At 35.7% G+C, this 25,767-nt stretch overlaps 1 protein-coding gene across 4 annotated transcripts in view; it reads right to left on the bottom strand.

Moving 5' to 3' along the window:
* Positions 1-25,767, bottom strand: part of ZMYM4 (zinc finger MYM-type containing 4) — a 147,812-nt gene that overhangs the window by 85,053 nt on the left and 36,992 nt on the right. For 3 of the 4 annotated variants that reach the window (XM_043992319.1, XM_043992321.1, XM_043992322.1), the window contains exons 2-5: positions 24,504-24,549; positions 13,029-13,553; positions 7,647-7,711; positions 6,939-7,109 (exon numbers count right to left, since the gene is read on the bottom strand). In XM_043992319.1, coding sequence (XP_043848254.1) covers positions 6,939-7,109; positions 7,647-7,711; positions 13,029-13,553; positions 24,504-24,549 — 807 coding nt within the window. The remainder of the gene's footprint in view (positions 1-6,938; positions 7,110-7,646; positions 7,712-13,028; positions 13,554-24,503; positions 24,550-25,767) is intronic. The other variant, XM_043992320.1, reaches the window with a different exon arrangement.

Below are 25,767 nucleotides of genomic sequence, written 5' to 3'. Positions count from 1 at the left end.
TTCTAGCTTCTGGGATAGGAACTCAGTATTTGACAAAAACTCCTGGGAAAACTGGAAGACAGTATGGCAGAAATTAGGCATAGACCAACATCTGACACCTTATACTAAAATAAGGTCAAAATGGGAACATGATTTAGACATAAGAGGTAATATCATAGGTAAATTAGGAGAAGGAATAGTCTACGTTTCAGATCTTTGGAAAGGAGAGCAGTCTGTGACCAAACAAGAGATAAAGAATATTATGAAATCAAAATGGATGATTTTGATTACATTAAATTAAAAAGGTTTTGTATAAACAGAAGCAATGCAGCCAAAATTAGAAGGGATGCAGAAAGCTGGGAAACAATTTTTATGGCCAGTACTTCTGATAAAGGTCTCATTTCTAAAATATATAGGGAACTAAATCAAATTTATATGAACCCATTCATTCCCCAATTGAGAAATGGTCAAAGGATATGAACAGGCAGTTTTCTGATGAAGAAATCAAAGCTATCTATTGCTATATGAAAAAATGCTCTAAATCACTATTCATTAGAGAGATGCAAATTAAAACAACTCTGAGGTACCACCTGACACCTGTCAGATTGGCTAATATGACAAAAAAGGAAAATAATAAATGTTGGAGAAGCTGTGGAAAAACTGGAACACTAACGCATTGTTGGTGGAGCTGTGAAGTGATCCAACCATTCTGGAGAGCAATTTGGAATTATGTCCAAAGGGCTATAAAGCTGTGCATACCCTTTGACCCAGCAATACCACTTTTGGGTCTTTTCCCCAAAGAGATCATAAAAAAGGGAAAAGGACCCACATGTTAAGAAATATTTATAGCTGCTCTTTTTGCGGTGGCAAGGAATTAGAAATTGAGGGGTTGCCCATCATTTGGGGAATGGCTGAACAAGTTGTGGTATATGAATGTAATGGAATTCTATTGTGCTGCAAGAAACGATGAGCAGGAGAAGTTCAGAGAAACCTGGAAGGACTTGCATGAACTGATGATGAGTGAGATGAGCAGAACCAGAAGAACATTATACACAGTATCATCAACATTGTGTGTTGATCAACTGTGATGGACTGGATTCTTCTCACCAATACAATGGTACAAGAGAATTCAAGGGGACTCATGATGGAAAAGGCTCTCCAAATCCAGAAAAGAAAAAAAGAACTATGGAATATGGATGCTGATTGAACCATACTATTTTTTGTTTTTGGTGCTGTTGTTTTTCTATTTTGAGGTTTTTCCTTATTGTTCTGATTCTTCTCTTATAGCATGACTGATGCAGAAATGTTTAATGTTGTTATATATGTGTATATATGTGTGTGTGTGTGTGTGTGTGTGTGTGTGTGTGTGTAACCTATATCAGATTGCCTGCTGTCTGGGGGATGGGGGGAGGGAGGGGAGAGAGGGAGAAAAAGTTGAAATTGGAAATCTTATGTAAACAAATGCTGAAAGCTATCTCTACATGTAACTGGAAAATAATAAAATAAAATAAAATTTTTTAAAACACAGCAGCAAGAGATAGAAAGAGAAATTCCATTTAAAATAACTGAGGGGGTGGCTAGGTGGCACAGTGGATAGAACACCAGCCCTGGATTCAGGAGAACCTGAGTTGAAATCTGGCCTCAGACACTTGACACTTACTAGCTGTGTGACCCTGGGCAAGTCATTAACCCTCAATGCCCCACCAAAAAAAAAAAAAGTACAACAACTGTAGCCAATGTAAAATACTTGGGAGTCTACCTGCCAAGACAAACCCAGGAACCTTATGACCAGTACTACAAAACACTTTTCATACAAATAAAGACAGATCTACATAACTGGAAAAATATTAATTCTTGGCTGAGCGAATATAATAAAACTGACAATCCTACCTAAGTTAATTTATTTAGTGTTATATCAATCAAACTATCAAAAAATATTTTATACATCTAGAAAAAATAACAAAGTTTATGTGGAAAAACAAAAGTTCAAACATATCACAGAAATTAATGAACACCATAGGGCAGAATTTAGAATACTGAGTTCAAAGTACAAGAAAAAGGAAATTGAAGTGTGATATAAAGAAATAACTAACAAAGAGAACTCTAGTAAGATGAAACAGGATGTTTTGGAGAGGCAATGAGTTCATCAAGTAAAGGGATAACCATTACTTGGATATCCTATAAACAGAGATTCTTTCAGACAATGGCCAGTGGGGTCCCTTTCATATGTGAATTTCTATGCCTTTGTTACATAATTCTTTATGTAATCATGCTAGTATCTTAAAAGTTGTCAGGAATCCGAATTTGTTTTCAATCACTGGTTGGTTTAGTTTAAAAAAAAAAAGAAAGAACAGGTGGTCCTTTATAGGCAATTTTCTAGAGTAGAATACATTTTTATACTCATACTTTGACTGAAGTACAGAAAGCCAATAAGAACATGCTGCGTTGCTGTTTATTGATTTGACAAAGGCATTTAACTAAACAGAATAAAATGCAACAAAGAAGATGTCCTCAAACAATGTATCTTGTACATACACTGAAATTTCACACAACTCCATGGGAGACATAAGTACGGAGATAGTCTTAATGAATAAAAAAAATCCACTAAATATGGAAATCAACTGAAATATTTTTAAAAGGAGGTATATTTACCAAAAATGTTCAAGTTAGCATCATGACATGTGCAAAGTAAGATAGAAACAAAAAATGATAAGACTCTGCAAATGCTCCTAATTTGGAAAAGACATTCTAATAACTGAGCCTCATATACTAGTCTTCTATGTGAAAGCATTTTAAGTAACAACTATTAACACTAAAAAAGAAAATATGAAAAACACAAATAGCTCAGGTTATGTTATTCAACTAGGGCTACCTAGCTGGTGTAGTGGATAAAATGCCAAGTCTGGTGTCAGAAGACCGAGTTCAAATCCCACCTCAACACTTACTAGCTGGTGACTCTGAGCAAGTAACTTAAACCCTGTTTGCCTCAGTTGTTCATCTGTAAATGAGCTGAATAAAATGACAAACATTCCAGTATCTTTGCCAAGAAAATGCCAAGGGTCCACAAATGATCAGACAAAAACTGAAATGACTATAAACAATATGCACCATTCCAATAGTCAGTCTGTCAAACTAGTTCATCAAATACTATTACTCTGTTTTGTTCTGTTGGGTTTTTTTGCAGGGCATGAGGGTTAAGTGACTTGCCAGGGTCACACAGCTAGTAAGTGTCAAGTGTCTGGGGCTGGATTTAAACTCAGGTCCTCCTGAATCCAGGGCTGGTGTTTTATCCACTGCGCCACCTAGCTGCTCCAAATACTATTATTCTGTAAGAAATGATAAAGGGGGCAGCTAGATGGCGCAGGTGGATAGAGCACCGGCCCTGGAGTCAGGAGTACCTGAGTTCAAGATCCAGCCTCAGACACTTAACACTTACTAGTCTGTGTGACCCTGGGCAGTCACATTAACCCCAATTGCCTCACTAAAAAAAAAAAAGAAAAAAGAAAAAAGAAAAAAAAGAAATGATAAAGGGATAGTTTCAGAAAAACATGGAAGATTTATATGAACTGTTTGCAAAGTGAAATGAGAATAATGTACACAGTAAAAGCAATATTGTAAAGCTAAAATCAACTGTGAAAGTTCTTAGTTACAACGTTCAATAACAAATGATCTACCACAACTCCAAAGGACTCATGTGAGCCATCTCCAGAAAGAAAACTGACAGACTCAGAGTGCAGTTAATAGCATTCTTCTTCATTCTTTATTTTTCTTGGTTATTTTTCCTAAAATATGCCCACTTGCATAAATGTTTTATATGACTTCATATGTACAAGGCATATCATATTTCTTGCCTTTTTCATAGCTAGGAGAGAAAATGGAGGGACAGAGAATTTGGAAAATAAAATAAAAATTTTAAATTAAATTAATAATAAAGTCTATCAACATGTATATTTACTTTAAGGTAAGAATACGATAAACACAATTAATTGGGTAATGAAATCAGGATAAAATACATTTAGTAAATTATGCAGTTCTTTTGATGATCCAAAGTGACCATCACGGCATAAATATTAAAAGCAACATGATTATACAAGGTAAACAGCACAGCTGTGGAATCAGAGGACTTGAATTTAAATACTGCCCCCTGATACTTACTTTCTATGTGATCATGGCAGATCACTTCTATTACTAGGATCTTAGTTTACTCATCTATAAATGAAAGGGGTGGACTGGATGCTCTTTGAGGTAACTTCAAGCTCTATATCTATCATCTTTAACCAATATAATCTTTCGGTGATGCTACATTAATTCCAGAATATAAGAATTCTAACAAAAGTCAAAAATTATAATTACATTGTAAAGACACAGGCTGCAGCATGCAAACAATAACTTGTACAAAGAGAAACTACATAAACCTTTATCAAGAATGTAATTGACATGGAGCAGCTAGGTGGTACAGTGGATAGAGCACCAGCACTGGATTCAGGAGGACCTGAGTTCAAATCCAGCCTCAGACCCTTGACACTTACTAGCTGTGTGACCTGGGCAAGTCACTTAACCCTCGTTGCCGTTGCCCCCCCCCCCCAAGAATGTATTTGACCAAGGATATAAACAAGCAGTTTTCAGAGGAAAAAAATTAAGCTCTCTTTAGCCACATGAAAAAAATGTTCTAAATCACTATTGATCAGAGAAATGCAAATTAAAACAACTCTAGGTACCACCTCAGACCTATAAGATTGGCTAATATGACAAAAAAAGGAAAATGATAAATGTTGGAGATGTGGAAAAATTGGAACACTAATGCATTGATGATGGAGTTGTGAACTGATCCAACAATTCTGGAGAACAATTTGCAACCATGCCTAAAGGGCTATAAAACTGTAAATACCATCTGACCCAGCAACACCCACTACTAGGTCTATATCCCAAAGAGATTATAAAAAAGGGAAAAGGACCCACATGTACAAAAATATCTATAGCAACTCTCTTTTCGGTGGCAAAAAATTATAAATTATGGGGATGGCCATCAATTGAGGAATGGCTGAACAAGTTGTGGTAAATGAATGTAATGGAATACTACTGTACTATAAGAAATGATGAGGAGGTAAATTTCAGAAAAACCTGGAAAGATATGAACTGATGTTGAGAGAAGCAAGCAGAACCAGGAGAACAATGTACACAATAACAGCAACACTGTGTGATGATCAACTATGATAGACAATAATAATCAGCAATACAATGATCCAAGATAATTGCAAAGGACTCATGATAGAAAATGCTTTCCAAATCCAGAAAAGAACTGTGGAATTTGAATGCAAAATGAACCATACTATTTCCCCATTTCTTGAGGTTTTTCACTTTTGTTCTGATTCTTCTTTAACAACATTAGTAATGTGGAAATAAGTTTAACATGATTGTACATATATAACCTACACTGGATTGGTTGCTATCTTGTGGAGGGAGGAGGGAACAGAGGAAGGAAATAAAATCCAGGACTCAAAATCTTATAAAAACAAATGTTGAAAACTATCTTTACATGTAACTGGAAAAAAATAAAATACTATTAAGATTTAAAAAAAAAAAAATAAAAAGAAGAAGGGGCAGCTAGGTGGCACAGTGAATAGAGCACCCTAGATTCAGGAGGACCTGAATTCAAATTCAGTCTCAAACACTTGACACTTACTAGTTGTGTGACCCTGGGCAAGTCACTTAACTCCAATTGCCTCCCCCCACGAATGATTATTTGACCAAAAAAAGGACTATTCATGCAGTGAGAATTAAATCATATGAGAAGACATATATAAAACACTTTTCAACCTTTAAATTATTATATAAACACTATCTTGTTATCATAATCAGTATTACTAATGAGAAATAACGGGTGGACAGGCTCAGTGGTACACTGATTTTTTTTTTTTTTAGTGAGCCAATTGGGGTTAAGTGACTTGCCCAGGGTCACACAGCTAGTAAGTGTTAAGTGTCTGAGGCCGGATTTGAACTCAGGTACTCCTGACTCCAGGGCCAGTGCTCTATCCACTGAGCCACCTAGCTGCCCCAGTACACTGATATTTAAGAGGAAAGCCTCCTATCCATTAAATTAGTCCTTTATGGAGGATTTATAGGAAAACATTGTTAAAAATTAGATGGGATGACACCTTGTAAAGAGATGGGCAATGCGGAGTTACAAAAGGACTAAACATGGCAATGAAATCATGACTCCATCAAAATATCCAATTAAGAATAAGTTGGTGCATATTATTTGTACACATGTAACCCTGTCAGGGTAAATTTATTGTTAGATTAACAAAATTTTAACTCTCATCTTATTTTCTTTTAGGTCACTTTATGTTCACCAAATCAGAATAATCTCACTCTAAAATTTAGCAATTGGCACATATTGTCCACCACTATACAATTTCAACAAGGAGCAAACAAAATGATACTGTTAGCAAATACCATCTCTTCACATTTTATTTTTTCTTTCTAAGCTTCCAAGCAAATAATAAGTAAGAGATTTTCTAAGACTCGATGAAGAATTCTGAATAGTTACTTTCTTTCTGCAGAGAAAAGTGGATGCTACAACCACCTGGGTTTTTTGCTAATTTACATTTTTTTGCTAATTTAATTTTAATATATGAATACTGTTTAGACCACTAGAGGCAGCTGGTGGTGAACTGGAAAGAGCACTGAGTTGGGAGTCAGGAAGATCTAAGTTCAAATCTAGCCTCAGGAACTTAACTAGCCATATGACTCTGGGAAAGCCTCTCTGTGCCTCAGTTTCCTAAACTGTAAAATGGAGATAAACTTTGCAAAGGGCTTATCCGTACCCCCCACCCCCATCCCCACCATTTAGAGAAATAAGTGTTTTAGGTCATTTCAAACCCAGTATCAAGAACTACCTCATGGAATTTATTTTATGAAATAAAAAAACATATGAATAACAAAGAAGAAATGCTTACTTGAGCAGTGTCAGGCTCATCTTTAATTTTGTCTAGAAGTCCTGGCTGTGGGGCCATTGCTTTGTCATACTCATCATCCAAAGGTTCTTCTTTAATTCTAATATTTGGTGCAAAGGAATTCCCCAGTTCTGAACCAACAGATTCTTTACTGGGGAATGGATAGCTTGATTCCTAAAATATAATGTAAAACATTAATAAATATTTACATTTAAATATTGTTTTTCTAATTTTCTCACCCATAGCAAAACTCAATAGGAATAAAGAACTCTATGGCTATTTAAGAAACTCCTTGGGGGCAGCTAGGTGGCGCAGTGGATAGAGCACTGGCCCTGGAGTCAGGAGTACCTGAGTTCAAATCCGCCCTCAGACACTTAACACTTACTAGCTGTGTGACCCTGGGCAAGTCACTTAACCCCAATTGCCTCACTTAAAAAAAAAAAAAAGAAAAAGAAACTCCTTGGCTTTAGAGTAACAATTCCATGTAATTCCAAATACAAATAAAATAAAAATAAAGCAGCTGTGAGCACAGGTTTCTTAGAACCTCTCTCAAGATATTTTTAGCCAAAAAATAGACAAACAAATAAAAGAATTCAGCACTTGACCTGACAGGCTAAATCAATTATTTTGTTAGGAAGATGTGAATACAGCAACCTTTTGACAAGAGTTATGTCACATTGATAGCTCTCTGTATACACATTGAAAACTTACCCTGAAGTTTGTTTCTGGGGTTTGTGGTAATTGGGTATGTAATGTTTCCTCAACTTGATTAGCTACTGGAAAAAACAAATGTGTACATAAATATAATTCTTGTATGAAGCGATTTGGAAGGGTAACAATTATTCATTAGCTCCCCTTTTTAACAAGATATTCAAGCTGAAGCAGATCTCCAAAAAGCCCAAAGGTAAGTTGATTCAAGGCCCTTTACAAGCTGGTGCCTTTCAAACATCTCCCATTACTTCCCCCAATACCAACCCTCCACTCCAGTCTAGAGTGCTGCTTTTGAATCAACCATTTACCCCATGCACCAGAACATTTTTATACCTATTTAAACCATTTCAGTTTTTGAAGAGGAAATCCTACTACTGATACTTTAAACTGTTATTTAATTGTGAATGATTAATCTTTGTATCTTATCTTTCCTATTTACTAGATAAGACTGTCTTTGTATCTCCTAAAACACATAGCAAATTCCCTTATATATAAGTTCTCAATACTTGTTTACTATAGGGGCAGCTAGGTGGCGCAATGGATAGAGCACCGGCCCTGGAGTCAGGAGGACCTGAGTTCAAATTCAGTCTTAGACACTTAACACTTACTAGCTGTGTGACCCTAGGCAAGTCACTTAACCCCAACTGCCTAAAAAATAATAATAACAATAATTGTTTACTATATTTTCCCATTTCTTCAGTTCCTTCAGACCTCAGACTGTTTCACTAAATATTTCTTTCTTTGTATTTCCAGTGCAAATTACAGTGCCTGAAAAATATCAGGCACTTTTAATAAATGTTAACTAAGTCTATTCGATTTACTCTAGTAAGATTCTGCCTTAGTAATGTCACACTATTATACCCTAAAACAAAAGTACTGGGAATTTTCCTTCTCTTTCAATGTATTTTAATTTCTTACAGAATTTCATTTTCCTCACTTTTCCTTCCAAGAGGCACAGCACCTCCTCCCATGAAAACCTTGTTTATTCAGACCACTAATCCTGAATGTGGTAATTCCAACATGAAAAATAAAACCCTAAAGAATTTAACAAAATATATGCATGTGAAGAATACTTATTCCTCCCTCCCCCCTCCCAGCTTAATAATTACACCTGATGCATATTTATTCATTAAGGTACTTCTGGTAAGAGTTCCACTTAACACACTTTGCAAACAATTCTTTTATATGTATTTAAAATAATAAGCGTATACCATAAAATATGAACTCAGACTTTTTACTTCTAGTTCATCTGAATTAATGAGATCTAACTGTACTTCTCCATACCAGCTATCAGCTGCATAACCAACCAAAACCTCACTCATTTTTGTCTTGTCTCTTTTAGAAGACAAGCTTTTTGAAGCCCAGAATCACATTTTTCCAATGTGTCCAAATATAGCACCCAAAATACTACGTATGCCTTATAGATGTTATTAAATACAGATCATCCTCAGACCTTTCATATTCCTGGATGCTGCTCCACAGATGCTATCCAGTTTCAATAATTTCCTGGATATCAAAGTCCTGTTAAAATATCATTACTAGAGATGAATATTGGAAAAAGATGTAATGTGGTTAAATAAGAAGCCTATCAAAGAACATTTCTTTCAATAAGATGAAACTGATCTTAATCAGCTTAAGACTTAAGGTATTAACAGATCATTAATCAACATATTTGTAATTTTATAATGATCAATACTCATTTTTGAGTTTCAAAATGATTGTGCTTATACTATTCCATAAAAATATAATAATAGTTCTTGCTAAGAAATATCACTGTGGAATTCACAAATACAAAAAATTTTTAGCAAATTATCTCTTACTAATGGGCTTAAAGTAATAAAATAGGAACAACAGAAAAAGCATTGCTTAGGCAAGGTCAATTTTGGATTTGACTCCTGATTCTAATCTTTATTAGTCATATGACCCTGGGCAGTCATGTAGTAATATAATATACTCACTTTCTTCACTTGTAAAATGGTGGTAATATCTACACTACCCAACTCTTAGACTTATGAAAAAAGTACATTGTAAAACCAAAAAGTACTATATAGATGTGAATCATTTTTCTTTCAACTAAAGAGTTCCAAATTTAAAGGAACAGATAATGATAATAACTGACAATGTAGATCAAAATAAAATTCTAATTAAAAATTTTGGTAAGACCTTATTCATTATCTCATCTTTTAGTTATAACATAAATATAACTTATTTTAGGTCTTCTTTTCATTTTTTCCCCAATAGTGATAACCACGAATTAATTTATTAAATATTTGTTCATGTCTATACACAATTGACAAATGATCAACTTGAAAATGTATCTGGCCACTAAATATTAATGCATGGGACATCCTTAAATAGAAGAAAAAATTTTTTGGAGTTTTATAAAAATGAAGTTCAACAAAACTTCATGTTTTAATGGCCAAACAAAATGCAACAAACTTGTGGTTTTCTGCCTTTCCATACAAAACTGGAGCAGAGGGAAAAAGAAATAGTGATTAACAGTATTTTTCAATAAAGACTACACAGAACATAATCTACACAGGAAGAACAAGGATAAAACAAAAACAGCATGCTTTCACAAAATTCAACTGGTCATTTCAACCTTAACTTAAAAGCATGTGAGTGCTTAAGAAAAATGACTGGGTAAACTATAAACAAATTTCCATAGCCTGAACTGGGCAATCTTTTTATTCCTCTCTTATTGAGTCTTCCATTTCCCAAAGCTGTAGTTTCACACCTTTTCTTAAGATTCCTGGCTGGTCCACATTCCTCAGCCTCCTTCACTCTCAATTGACCTATCTAGAACGTAAAAATGAAAGAAAGAAAGAGGGGGTAGGGGAGGACGAAGAGAGGAAGGGAGAAAGAGGGAAGGAGGGAAGCAGCAGCGTGGCCCAAAGATCTCTCACAAGTATCTTCACCATTTCCTTCTCTCCTACCATTTCCTTCCTCTTTACCTTACAAGCTTGCTCAAGTCCAAGATAAACTCTTCCCTTCATTCTGCTGGTCCTTTTACATTATTGTCTTCTTTCTTTTCTTCTGCTGTCCATCTACTTGGAATATTCTATACTCATCATCTCCACCTGCTCACTGGCCATTCACTCTTCAGATTTTCACAGTGGCTACCATCCAATTAACTATTCTCTCTTCAAGGTCATTGACCTTTAAAGTGGGAAAGGACCTAAGGTGAGGAAACTGAAGCCCAGAATGGTTGACTTTCTCAAAAGTCTTCTGAGCCCCAATCCAGTACCTTTCCATTGCACCATGTTACCTCTCAAATCCAAGAGCCACTTTTTTTTTCCAGTCTCCATTCTCCTTGACTTCTGGCAGGGTTCTTCATGTTCTAGTCTCTCATGGCTTTTGTGACCCTGCACTCTTAGAGTTGTCCTCCTACCTCTCTGAACAATTCTTCTATATCCTTTACCTGCTCCCCATCCTTCTCTCTCTCTTTTTTTTTTTAAGCAATGGGGGTTAAGTGACTTGCCCACAGTCACACAGCTAGTAAGTGTCAAGTGTCTGAGGCCAGATTTGAACTCAGGTACTCCTGAATCCAGGGCCAGTGCTTTAACAACTGTGCCATCTAGCTGCCCCCCATCCTTCTCTTGCTATAATGTGAATGTGCCATCCCACCCTACCCCCACCCCCAAGTTTTGCCCTTAGCCTACTTCTCTACTTCTCTTCCACTCTCTCCCAGGCTATCTCATTCACTCCCATGAGTTCAACTGTCATCTATACAGAGATTACCTACAAATCCAAACCCTCTAACCATAAGTCCTGTCCTGTGAATCCATATTTGTGCCAGTTATCGTCACCTGAATGACTCAACACCTCAAACTCATCATGTTCAAAACTGAATTCATCACTTTTTCTCAAAAAGTTGGTCTTCCCAACTTTCCAATTTCTATCCATAGCAATACCATCTTCTCAGTCATTCAGGCATCCATCATCTATGACTCCTTAATCCCTCCATTGCTAGCTGCCACACACATCCTGTGGATTTTACTTCACAGATACATATTAAAACTATCCCCCAGGCTCCTTTGGACTCAGTAAAATTCATACGTACAGTCTTCCTCTCTCTAGGCCAAGAGGTTCTTAACCTGGAGTCCACAGACCCCAAAGTGGGGTCTTTGGATGAATTTCAGGGGATCCATGAACTTGAACAGGAAAAATATTGTGTTTTTCAAGAAAATTAGATTCCAGGGCAGCTAGGTGACACAGTGGATAAAGCAATGGCCTTGGATTCGGGAGGACCTGAGTTCAAATCCAGCTTCAGACACTTGACACTAGCTGTGTGACTCTGGGCAAGTAACTTAACCCTCACTGCCCCGCAAAAAAAAAAAAAAAAAAAAAAAAAAAGGAAAATTAGATTCCTTTGTAATCCTATATATTTTATCTTATACATTTAAAAACATTACTCTGAAAGAGAAAGCCAAAGAGGTCCATGACACACAAAAAAAGGATTAAGAAACAGTGCTTTAGGAACAGATAGATGGTCCAATAGTTAGAACACAGACCCTAGAATCAGGAGGACCTAAGTTCAAATCTGGCCTCTGACCCTGAGAAAGTCACTTAAACATGATTACCTACCCCACAAAAAAAGAGGGGAAAAAAAAAAAGAAATGGGGCTCTAGCTCCCTCTAATCTACCCTTATACTAGTTCCCTGGTAATCTCCCAAAAAAACTTGAGTCATTTCCCTCTCAAATGATCCCTTAACAGTACTGCACAGATAATGTCCCTAACATACTACTTTGATAATATTATTACTCCAATTAAAAACCGTCAATGCTTCTCCAGATAAAATGGAGTAACAAAAACAGTATCAATTGTTTTTTCCTAACATTCAAGGCAGGTCTGCAATCTGGCTCTCATATATGTTTACAACCTTATCTCCACATATAGAGCCCTACTCACCTGTGCCCTCTCCTGACCCCATTCTCATCCCAGCTTTTCCAGTTGTGTTTTTGTACCTTATCTCATGGTGTCTATAAAATGGACTTCACTCACCTTCACCTCATGAAATTCTTCCCTTTTTTTCAAGGCATATTGAGACAACTGAAGTATTCCATAACCTATCCTCCTACCAAATGAAATTCATTGCTTTCTTTCTCAAAATTCTTGGTACAATCTGTCTCAACTTTCCCCTTTGAATTTAATCACATTCTAACATTTATCTGTCTTATTTCATTAGACCTAAGCTCCTTGGGTATCAAAAGGTTATGGCTTGTTTCCACTGTGTATCTCCAATGCATAGAACAGTTCCTCAAACATAGGTCCACAGGAAGCAGCTACTGAATTAACTAAAATAATGATTTGAACCGACATTTCATCTAGTTCTTGTTTTCTCTGCCCTGTAGTTTTATTCCAACATATTACACTATTACCTGCTTTATCAAAAAAACTGCTTTTCAACCTGGAATCCACCTCTTTATGGGGTTTATCCAACCGCTTTTCACGTTCTTGGTAAGGTATGTCTCTATTTTTCTCCTTTCCAGAAAATGTCTCTTTGTTGTTTTCTCTTGCTAGACTAAACTCTTTCCGAATGGATTTAAATACAGAACCCTGATCAAACTGTTTAGGAAAGTCCTTTTTAACTTTATTTTGAATATGTATTTCTTTTTCACTGTCTGACTCATGCTGTGTTACTCTTCGATCTACTTCCAAACTATCAGTAGCATGAATTGGAGATGTGAGATTGTCCTTTGTACTAAAATCTTGTTCATCCTCATTGTCACTAGCAACAACTGGAATCCCTGCAAGATCCCCAGAGTTCAAAAAATAATCATCTTCATCGAGCAATGAATTTTCAGATCCTGTTTGATTCGGCATTCCATAAGACATGCTTTCAAGAGTAGGAGTTAAGTTGTGGTCCATGTCTTCAGACATTTCTGTATCCATGATAACGCCACCTTAAAAAGTAAAAAATTGCTTAGACAAATTTTGTAATACTAAAGTAGACATCAATTTTAAGATTTTATTGATATTCAGTCAAAGTATTACTGCATCTAACAATAGATTCACCAAACTACGCTTTAAAATTGAAAGCATTTAATATTACCTCGTCTAAGTCTTATAACAACTTTTCAAGATAGGTATGGTACATATTAATATGTAATTTGACAGTTGAAAAAACCTTAACAGAGAGTCTGACTTCTCTAAAGTTGCAAAGAGAGCCAATAGTAGAGATAGGACTAGAAACTACTCCAAATGTTCCTTCTGATAAATAAATAAATAAAACTACCCCTTTCAAGACTTTACATACAAATGTAATTAGTTATTTTATACCAAGATTAAAAATGAGGCCAATAAATACAGTATAAAGTATAAATTAACAAATATAAATATTTAGTTCTTATAATTATCATCACAGTTATTATCAGCAACATATCCTGATTTGTGCAGTATTTGCCATCTTATAAAACAAAAGTTTTACTTTGCTTCCATAAGTGAAAAAAAGTCATCTAACAATAAGTTATGAGTATTTAAGCAAAGTACCTGTTTTAAAAACATGGATTTACTTAATAACTATATAATCAAAGTGGTCTATCATACTTTGCGAATTCAAGTATTATTTAAGTAAATTAATGGCTTCAAATATCAACACATTTTCACATTTCATAATAACTTTCATCTGTACTTCATTTGTAACAACAACAAAATAAGAAACCTTCTGTTTTTTACAATCCTAAATGCCAAGTACTAAAAAAGAAAGCATCACAGAAAATTATTTAGAAATCATGGCAGCTTATGAAGGAGCATAAAATTCTTAAATAAAGTTTCCTGGTTTTTAGTGTCAGGATTTTCAAGAGATAAGATGAAGGATGGGTAATGTTGTTCCTGAAAAGGGTTTCATTCCAAAAGCAGTCAAAGATAATACAAACCTATCTAAGAGTTTTTAATCATTTACTTTTTTCTACAGTATATACATGATGTCCAAAAATCTCACTGCAGTTTTAATCAAAAAACTCTCCCTTGGAGAGCTGATCTATTCTCTTTCCTTCGACTATAAACTCTATGTAAATAATTCTCAAATCTACATTCTCTACACCATATTTTCCCCCAGGGCTCTATTTCTATTTCCAAATGCCTATTGATTATTTCCCCTTGTTCCCACCATCATATTCAAATCTTCAATCTTTCAAAGTTCCATGATTTCATGTTGTTTTATGAGCTCTGTTTTACTGAGTGTCTATTCCTCAGTTCTGTAAAGGAGAGATGTTTAGGAAGGCTTATCAATGCTTCAAATCAAAAGATATTAATTAAAGCTAGAGGGAACCTTGGAAATCATCTTGTCTAATTCTTTCACTTTCAGATAAGTAATCAAAAGCTTCAAAGGTGAATTACTTGCCCATGGTTCCAAAGCTAGGTATCAGTAAGGTGCTACTAGAACCCACTGTTGTTCTTCAATCCTGTCTCTGTCTCTCTCTATATATATGAATGAGACCCTTATGGACCATACTGTCCATGGAGTTTTCTTGGCAAAGATACTGAAGTAGTTTGTCATTTCCTTCTCCAGTGGATTAAGGCAAACAGAGATTAAGTGACTTGGCCAGGTCACAAAGCTAATAAGTGTTTGAGGTCAGATTTGAACTTAGGTCTTCTTGACTCCAAGCTCAGTACTCTATCCACTGGAGCTATCTAACTGCCTTTACTAGAACCCATTATCTAGGGCTTAATTTCCAGGCTAGTGTTTCCCACTATAATCACACAAAGAACAAAAGTCTATCATAACAATAATGCATAAAGTGGTAAATAAGTATTTAGTTGTATTCTCTGAAGGGGGTTCATCCAGAAATGAAAAATTTATTACTGGTGTAAGCCACCAAAGCATACGACAACCCTTCTATGATATATCTGATGGTCTTTATGAGTTGCTGAACCAAAGGAGGAAGAGGGGTGAGGGGAGGGGAGAGGAAGGGCCAACCTACTGCTGTTGAAATTGAACTAGTTTTAAACCAAATACTTTACATTTGCCCCAAAATTGTATCTCACAAACCTGCTATTTATGTGACTGAAAGAATTATTCTACTGGTCTCAGAACTTCAAACATCTTTAACTCACACATCTTCATTCTATATTCATTCACTAATTCCTGTCAATTCTTTCGGGACTTCTATTCAAGAATTGAAATTCCTATTTCCAATCTCTCCTACATACTATCCTTCTTCAAACTGCTTTCATCATTATCACTCCTTTAAGCAAAAACCTTTTATGGTTGCTTCTTGCCTACATGATAAAGTCCAAATTCCTCTACTTTGCATTTTACTGACCCACTCTACTTGTCCAACCTCATCTGCCATTATTTCCTAACAATTTCTCTAGTATGTTCAAAACAGTCTCCTTACTGAATTTCAAACATGTCAGTCATGATCATTTATTTGGTTCATACTGTTTTTCTAGCACAGAATTCTCTCCTTATAACTATCATTAAAAGCTGTTTCCTAAACCATATTTTATATTTGTTTTCTATCTCTTTTAAAATTAGTAACTCGGAATCCAAGAAGTTTTTCAAAATGCTAGTGTCATCCCTCTGAGACTATTACCAGTTTATTCTGCCAGTTATCTTGTTTGTACATAGTTCTTTGCATGCTATTTGCTCCTTTTGATTGTGAATTCCTCAAGGGCAGGGTCTTTTTTTTTGCCTTACTTTGGACTCCTACCACCTAGCACAGTGCCTGGTACATTGGGGTGCTTAATAAATGCTTGTTGAATAAATAAATGAATCTATGCTTTTATCTAAGTCCTATGCATAAAAATAAAGAGAACCAGATCAAAGGAGAAGGACCTGTGACATTCCACTATAGATTTCCCTCTCAAGAAACATGGAGTGAAAGGTTATAATAGAACAGCTTGATCTGAATCTTGGACATTATACTAGTGAGATGGAAAGAGATCCTCTGACTTAGAGACCTTTAAGACTGCTCTATAATTTCATGGAAGAGAAAACTAAAGCCTAGAGAGGTAAGTGATTTGTGTAAGTTCATAGTTTAGTGTGTTTCATCATACCCAACCATATCCCCATGAATGAACCACTTGAAAACATTTTATCTTGATAGAGATAGCTGGATTGATGGGGGGCGGAGCCAAGATGGCAGAGAGGAAGGCCTGAACTCTCCTTCTTTTCCCTCAAAACGAACATTAAATCAAGCCTCTGGACAGATTCTGAAACTACAGAACCTGCAAAGAGACAGAGAGACACAGTCCTCCAACCAGAGATAATTTAGAAGACTTCAGGAAAAGGTCGGTCTGACTCGGGCAAAAGGGAGGCTCAGCGCAGGGCAGCAACCCAGCGCCGAGGGGGTCGGGGCAAGTCAGCAGGAGCTGCGGGCCACAGCCGAACAACTGAGGCCCCTGGAACCTGGTTCAAAAGTGGAAAAACCTACCTGCACCAGCCGAGAGGGCCACGAACGGGTCAGGTGGAATCAGACGCCGGGGTCCGGCGCCTGGCTGGCCGAGCACAATCAGACAGGAAGTGCAGGGCGGGGGATCTCCACACACCATAAAGGCTTCAGAGTAAAAACCCAGTCACACAGCACCTATACCCCTGCTCAAGAAGCCCAAAACAGGGACCCTGGTGCCCCCAGAGCAGACCTCAACTTAAAGAATAAATAAATAAGCTGCAATAATGAGTAAGAAGCAAAAAAGAGCCTTCTCCATTGAGAGCTTCTGTATCAATAGGGAAGAAGCCAACACAAACTCAGATGAGGACAATAGCCTCAAATTGCCTACATCAGGAGGGAAGGTGAATTGGTGGCAAGAACAAAAAGCCTTCCTGGAAGAGCTCAAAAAGGATTTAAAAAATCAATTGCAAGAGGTAGAAGAAAAAATGGGGAGAGAAATGAAAGCAAAACAAGAAAACTATGAAAAAAGAATCAGCAGCTTGGAAAAGGAAGCACATTATTTCACTGAAGAAAACAAAGCCTTAAAAAATTCAAATGGAAAAAAAGGTGCATAATCTCACTGAAGAAAACAATGCCTTAAAAATTAAAGTGGGACAGTTGGAAGATAAGGAATCCATGAGACACCAGGAATCAGTCAAGCAGAATTTAAAAAATGAAAAAATAGAAGAAAATGTGAAATACCTCATTGGAAAGACAGATCTGGAAAACAGATCGAGGAGAGACAATTTGAGAATCATTGGACTGCCTGAAAGCCATGACCAGAAAAAGAATCTAGACACCATATTCCAGGAAATTATTAAGGAGAACTGCCCTGATATCATAGAATCAGAGGATAAAATCATCATTGAAAGAATCCACCGATCACCTCCTGAAAGAGACCCCAAAAGGAATACTCCAAGGAATATTGTAGCCAAATTCCAGAATTATCAGGTGAAGGAGAAAATACTCCAAGCAGCCAGAAAGAAGCAATTTAAATATCATGGAGCCACAGTCAAGATTGCTCAGGACCTGGCAGCTTCAACATTAAAGGACCGCAAGGCTTGGAATATGATATTCCGGAAGGCAAAGGAGCTTGGATTGCAGCCGAGAATCTATTACCCAGCAAAAATGTGCATTTTCTTTCAGGGGAAAAAAATGGACATTTAATAACATTGGGGACTTTCAATCTTTCCTGGTGAAAAGACCAGAACTGAATAGAAAATTCAATCTCAACATACAAGACTCAAGAGAAGTTTAAAAAGGTAAACAGAGGGGGAAAAAAAAAGGTTACCCTATAAGGTTAAACTGTTTATATCCCTACACAGGAAGATAATACTCATAACTCTTAAGAACTGTAAATGTATTTGGGCAGAGAGAAGGACTTTATATAGAGGGTATAAATATAAATTGTCTTTGATGTGATGATACAAAAGAATTAAGGGGTTAAAAAGGGAGTCTATGGGGAGGAGAGGAAAGGGGAGGTGGAATGGGATGAATTATATCATATGAAGAGGTGGAAAAAAAACCTATTACAATAGAGGGAAAGAAAGGAGGGGGGAACATTGTTTCAACCCTATTCTCATTAGATTTGACTCAAAGAGGGAATAACATATACGTTCATTGGGATAAAGAAACTTAACTCATTCTTTAGGGAAACAAAAGGGGAAGGGAAAGGGGGGGACTGATAGAAGGGAGGACAAAAGCAAGGGAGAAAAGGGTAAAGAAAAGAGAGGGGGGTGATAAAAAGGGAAGGCAGATCGGGGGAGGCAGGGGTAAAAAGATAGAGACAGCTGGGTGGTAAAAAATATTAAATAAAGTATTAGTCAGGAAGACTTGAGTTCAAATATTGTTACATTTAAGAGCTATATGAACCTAGGCATGTCACTTATCCTCTTTCCACCTGACTTTCCTCATCTGTAAAATGAGGATAATAACAGCACTTTCTTCCTAGAATTGTTATAAGGATCAAACTAGATAACATTTATAAAATGCTTTGCAACCAACCTTTAATGCACTAAATAAATACTAGGTATTACCATCATCTTTATCCAAGACCATTTTCTATGGCAAATATTGCTTTACTTTGGGTCACAGAAGAAAAATATCAATTCTTTCTGCAAATCCTCTCACCCTCTATACTTCCCATCAGCCTATAGAATGATAGGACAGAATTCACAATCTCCACAACATCCCTAAGGTGGTTATTAGATCATTTACCAAAGAGGCAGAAGGGACCTAGGGGATTATCAAGTCCAACATCCTCAACTTAACTATTTAACGATTAATACTATTATATTAATCTCTCTTACCCTCAGTTTCCTCATCCATAAAGAAAAGGAACTGGACTAGACAGTCTCTGAGGTCCCTTTTAGCTCTAGAGCTAGAATGTTATGTAATTCTGGAAGATATTTAAGCTTTGTAACTATACTAAATGAAAACCCAAACTTGCCCCAATAATATAATGTTAGAATAAAAAAATAACCCCAACCTTTTTAAAAAAAATAGTTAACAATCATCATAAAAAAACAACAGCGAAAGCAATGTGTGATCTTGGGCAAATCACAACTTTTCTAGGCTTTCCCTTCAGGAATAACAACTCCTATTTGCAAGCCCTGTAAGATTTGCAGAGTGCTTTCTTCACAAGAATACTGTGAAGAATATGGTGCAAGTATTATTTCCATTTTACATGAAACCAAGACAGTGAGAGATTAAGTGACTTGCCCACAGGTACATAAATGTCACTGGCGATATTTAAACCCAGGTCCCTTGACAATTCCAGTACTCTATCCACTACACCACAATGCCTCTCAAATGTATAAACTTGGAAGACCTCCAGAACTCCTAAAATTCTACCAGTCTAAGAGTGGAAAAATTCCTTATTGTAAAACCTATCACACCAAGATAAAACAGTTTTGCAACCTTTAAGTACTATATGTTGTGAAAGATTGTTCTTACTACCAAGGTAGACTAAACATTAATAAAATCCCATTATAAGAAACAATCATGGGGCAGCTAGCTAGCGCAGTGGATAGAGCACCGGCCCTGGAGTCAGGAGTACCTGAGTTCAAATCCGGCCTCAGACACTTAACACTTACTAGCTGTGTGACCCTGGGCAAGTCACTTAACCCCAATTGCCTCACTAAAAAAAAACAAAAAACAAAAAACAAAAAAAGAAACAATCATACTGACTACCTAATTAAGGGCAATACTGATAAGTCAACAGGATTCATTTTCTTTATTCTAGAAACCTCACCATTTAATAGTTGAAGGATAATTAACTCATTTCACCAGTAGGGCATTGTACATACCTCAAGCCAAGGAACTTAACCAGTAAAGAAATACATATACCACCTCATCTGATATCTCTCATTTATTTTCAGATATTACTCAGAATTCCTGGCATATTAGGTGGCACAGGAGATAGAACACTGGGCCTGAAGTCAGGAAGACCTGAGTTCAAATCCAACACTTACTAGCTCTGTGACCCTGGCCAAGTTACTTAACCTGTCTACCTCAGTTTCCTCATCTGTAAAATGGAATAATAGCACCTACCTGCCTTCTAGGCTTGTTGTGAAGATCAAATGAGATAAAAATTACAAAGCTCTTTGCACAGTGCAGGGCATATAGCGGGCAATATAGAAATGCTTACTCCCATCTACTCTTCCTAGTAGAGTATTAGTTTTCTCTCATTAATTATTTTCCATAAATACTTACTGAAATCACATGAGTGTGTTATTAGCCATCTGGCTAGCTTCTTTTCTCTACCAGGATTACATAGCACAAGGGGGGTGGGGGAAGAAATGTTGTAACAATGAAGTTTTGACAGAGCCAGGATTAATTTCTTCTACTAATATCTAAGGTGGGTTTTTTTTAACCATTGAAACTATTGCTAGAAAATGTAAGTATGATCTAAAAGATGACACGTCCATCTTAAGAACAGACCAAGACTCCTTTCTGTTTCTAAAATTCATGCAAAAAACATTAATATAATACATTAGGTAACATATGAAGAATAAATCTTGAGCTCAGAAACAAAACCAATAGGATTTGTACTTTTCTATTTCACAAGAAAGATACAAAGGGAATCCCATTTGTAAATCAGTTCTTGATAGAGATGCTTTGTTTAAGCAAGCTATTTATACCAGAAGAGAAAAAAATGCTGTTTATAGAATAAGCAGAAGAACCAGTTTGAAATGCAAGACACTCACACATGATTAATTAATGCTAACTCACCTGTGACTCTACATACAGAAATAAATCTGAAACGCAGAATTTTGAAAAATGTAAAACACTGAGTCAAAGACAAAACTATTGCCTATTATCAGCTATGTGGTAAAACTATAAATCATTTGTTCTTTATGATATTAACAGAGACAATACATCAAAATACTATTTTTTAAAATGTTTGTTTATACTTGAATGAACTGATACAAAAACAAATAAAGCAGAAAGAAGGGTATACATGACTACCATAATATAAATGACACTACTAAAAATCAGCTGAACTCAAATTACATGCAATAACTAATATTAGTTCCAAAGGACGGTTGATACAACATACCTCCCTCCTCTCAATATGGAGGAAGCTATGGATGCTGACTGTTGCAAATGCTGTTAGATTCAGTAACTGTGTTGATTGGTTTTGCTTGACTGTTTTCTTTGTTGAGGGGTGGGGCGGATTCTACAGAGCATATCAGGAAATTACTATGGTGTTTAAAAAAAAACAAACACCTAAAATCCAATGTTTCCTTATTTGGGAGACTCAAAGTGCTATGGATCACGTAATAATTCAACAGTTTAAGGATTTATTTAGATTGGAGACAAGCATTTTAACTTAGTTATACATTCAAAGAAGAATAGTTTTGGCCATAGCACCAATTCAAACTCTACCAGAAGTTTAATTACTCTAATCACAAAACCTACTCTTTTAAGCACCAATACAGTTCCAAGGATGCCCTATGGTGTAAATGATACACAGAATGCCACCACCTTCAATGAATACCAGAAGTGACCCCAAGAACAAAAAAAAGAAAGGATCAAAGAAAATACAAATCAGCATATTACTAACAAGGACTTACTCAAGTAATAGGAGTATAAAGAAATACAAACTGTCTGAAAAAGAAGTGGATGTGTCATATAGTAAGAACAAGGGATAAAAGAAAGCCACAATGTTGCACTGAACCTATGAAATATTAAGAGACATGGAGAAAAACCTCTATCACATTAAGTAGACCCTCCTCTTGGTGGAAACAAACAAGAGTCAAACAAGCCTAAAAGGCTCAAGAAAGTATGAATAGGTTCCAAAGAGTAGCCACACTGATAAAATCAGATACAGTTAAGTGTTCAGTTGTGTCAGTTATAAAAATGTATCTGAATCTGTATATCTGTATCTATGTCTGTCTGTCTGTCTCTCTCTCCCATAATTTCATCCAATCCCCAATTTAACCCAATTAAGACATATATTTGGCATCTGAATTTGGAATTATGAACGCATTTCCTACAGATACACAAATAAATGAGCATATCCAAATAAATATGGCTTATGCTAGTTTTTGATACTAACATGTATAATAGGAGTTTTGATTTTAAAACCACCTACCCAGTCTGGCTTAAATTCTCTAGGCCTCAGTTTCCTCATTTTTAAATTGAAGGGAGCTAATTATAGTTCTTTCAGGCACTAAATCCAATGAGTCAGTAACGTTGCCAGAAGAGCTCTAATAGATATAAGGAGAGGCTACTTTCCACAAGAAAGGAGAAACAGATTTTCTCCTTTGAAAAATAAAATAAGAGAAGATACCAAAAATGCCTCTATCTTCAAGCTTTAGATGAGGATGAAAATAATTTTCAAAACAATGTCTCAATACCTATCCATTTTTTTTTAACTCTGAGAGCTAAGTTTTTTTTTTTCATTTTCAAAGAACAGCATTAGTCAATTAATTACATCTAAAGAACACAAGGATAAGGCACTAACTATAAAGGGTTTTTTTTTGGTAATTGCTCACACAAAGGTTTTTACCTTATAACCTCCAATAAAGGATCCATTTATATAAAAATTAATGTGATTTTTATAGGGTAGGATTAAGTGGTCTGTGTTTTTCTTTAATTCCATAAGATAGAATTACAAAGAGGTTGAACTGGTTTCACAATTTAATTTGGTTTTAAAGTGTTATATCCTTCTTCTAAAAAAAAAGTAAATCAACATTCTGAATCATAACATTATCTATGAATTATAAGCCTGAAAAGCATATGAGACAGTTAGAAGCATTTGTTTGGAAACTGTCTTACTATGCTGAGGTTCCAGGGAAGCAATTTTGTGTTCTGATTTGTGGGGACTGATTTCACAGAGTCTCTGACAGTTGAATGACATGTAATTTATAAACAAGCTTGCCTGTGGTTGCAAAAAGACTACACATTTTCATCACCAGTAAGAAATTAAACTTGTGACGTTCAAGTATTTCTGAACAGAGAGACTTAAAACAGGTCTAGGAATAACCACAAGTAATGAATAAGGAAAAAATGCTACTTTATATTTCAAGAAGATAAGCCCAATCTTTTATATGCTTCTACTTTCTTTTCTACTCTTCTATTTTTTCCTTTTCAATCCCTATAGAATTCCAGCCTTAAACAATCCTGGTATTATAGGATTGATAATATAGCATGACAGGATATATTATATTATGTCATGTCATGTCATATCATATCATCATACTAATCTCTCTTCCCCTTTCCTTCTGTATTGCTGTATCAAGCCTAATTGAAAACAACAAGCTACAACTCATAAGTTTCTGCTCAAAAAAATGAATAAACGCGTTAACCAGAAGCCAAAATATAGTAACAAGTCATGATGGATAAGGTGCTGGTCATGGAATCAGGAAGATGTATGTTCAAACTCCTCCTCAAAACAGTTTCTAGCTGTGTGACCTTGGGCAAGTCAATGAACATCTCAGCCTCAGTTCCTTAATCTGTAAAATGAGACTGGACTTGACAGCCTCTAAGGGCCGTTCCAGCTGTTGTGTTTTGTACATCAATATCTAGCAGTGTTGGCACTTAATAAGCATTTGACAAATGCTTGTTAACTCAATCTATAACCCTATGATCTTATAGCTTTTAGTTACAAATATTTTAGTAGTAATGAACATCCTTTTATCCAGACTTAGAAAACAAGACATTTTAAGATACCCTCAACTCCCCCAAAATACTACCATCCTGAATTCAAAAAGTGGCCTTCACAAATACAATGAACCAATTAAACACACAAATATATTGTAGATAACCACTTATAAATATTAATTATAAAATCTGCTTATCACTTAAACCAACCCAACTGTTTGAATAAAACTGGTGACAACAGGTCAAGTCAACTTTCTCCTTATAGTAATTAGCTATATATACATTTATCAATCAAGCAACTAATCCAAGCTAATATACTTTTACAAAACTATTAAAACTAAGATATTACTTTAAAAAAACTATACTTACATTTATCTGCAATTTCATCAAAAACTGCACCAGCCTTCTGTTCAAACTGTTTAGAAAAAAAAAAGGAAAATAGAAATTCATTCATCCGGTTATCTATCATGTCTTTTGGCATCATCTACCCCCATGGGTTGTCTTTTTCCCCAAATGTGTAAAAATATACAATAACATATATATGTGGTTATTTCAAAAATTAATGAGAAATTATCTGAAGGGGAAATATAATTGTAGCACCCAATTCCCTATCATTAAATAGCATGTCTTCTCACTGAAAAAGTATGAATTTAAAAATCCTAGATGATACTTAATGTCATACCAGTTTATTTCAAACAGACCAATAAAAAGTTAAAAGGGAACATATAGGTTAAAGAAAAATACTTATACAAATCCCAAATATTCTTAAGAAAGAGCTCAGAATAATACTCTGAAAAAAATGTACACAAAAAAACATAATTAAGACTATTTGATGATTTTTTTTTTTAGGATGACCAATTTTAACCAAATGGAAATATTATCCTTCATTTCTACTCCACCATTCTCTAAACCAAATGCTACCACCAACATTCTGGAACCTGACACGTACTAGAACTGCTAACACAATTAAGTAACAGCAGGATTATTTTAATAATTATATTAACTTGGGGGGGGAATTAATGAATATGGGAGTCAACAAGTCACTTCTCTCAGCCTCAGTTTCCACATCTCTAAAATGAGGTGATTCAACTAAATGGTCTCTAAGATACCTTTCTAGCTAATTACCTATGCCAACCAAAGAATTACTATTATTAAATGTTTTTAAAATTATGCAGTAGTTGAAAGGAAACCCACTTAATCTATGAAATTTATTTCAGTAGCCACTAGCCAAAGTTATTTTCCAAGACTTTATCCTGTACCCATTTGAGTGCAAAGAACACTTTGCTTCCATACTGACATAAAAATAACTTAGTAACTTGAATTCTATTATAAAAATTGTACTGTTTGTCCATCTCTGGTTCTTACATTAAATACCACCCCCCAAACCCATCTCTAACTAACATCCCTTGGCAACTATGAAAACAGCTGTTTTATTTAATGTTTTCAACTGCTAATCTATACACTGAGTAAGAATCCCAGATTTAAAAGCTACAAGATTTTGTAACGATTGGAATGACGCCACCTGCTGGAGACTTACTGTAGAAGAGTTCCACCCATGAAGCGAAGGTCTTTGAGGGCAAGACCAGGAGTCTTTTCTTTGGCGTCAGGAAGTGACGCAGGCTAGTGGGAGGAG

This window comes from Dromiciops gliroides, chromosome 3 (genome assembly GCF_019393635.1).
Source record: "Dromiciops gliroides isolate mDroGli1 chromosome 3, mDroGli1.pri, whole genome shotgun sequence".
NCBI lineage: Eukaryota > Metazoa > Chordata > Mammalia > Microbiotheria > Microbiotheriidae > Dromiciops > Dromiciops gliroides.
Note: the sequence above shows the minus strand (reverse complement) of the source record. Positions and strands in the feature narration are given on the sequence as shown.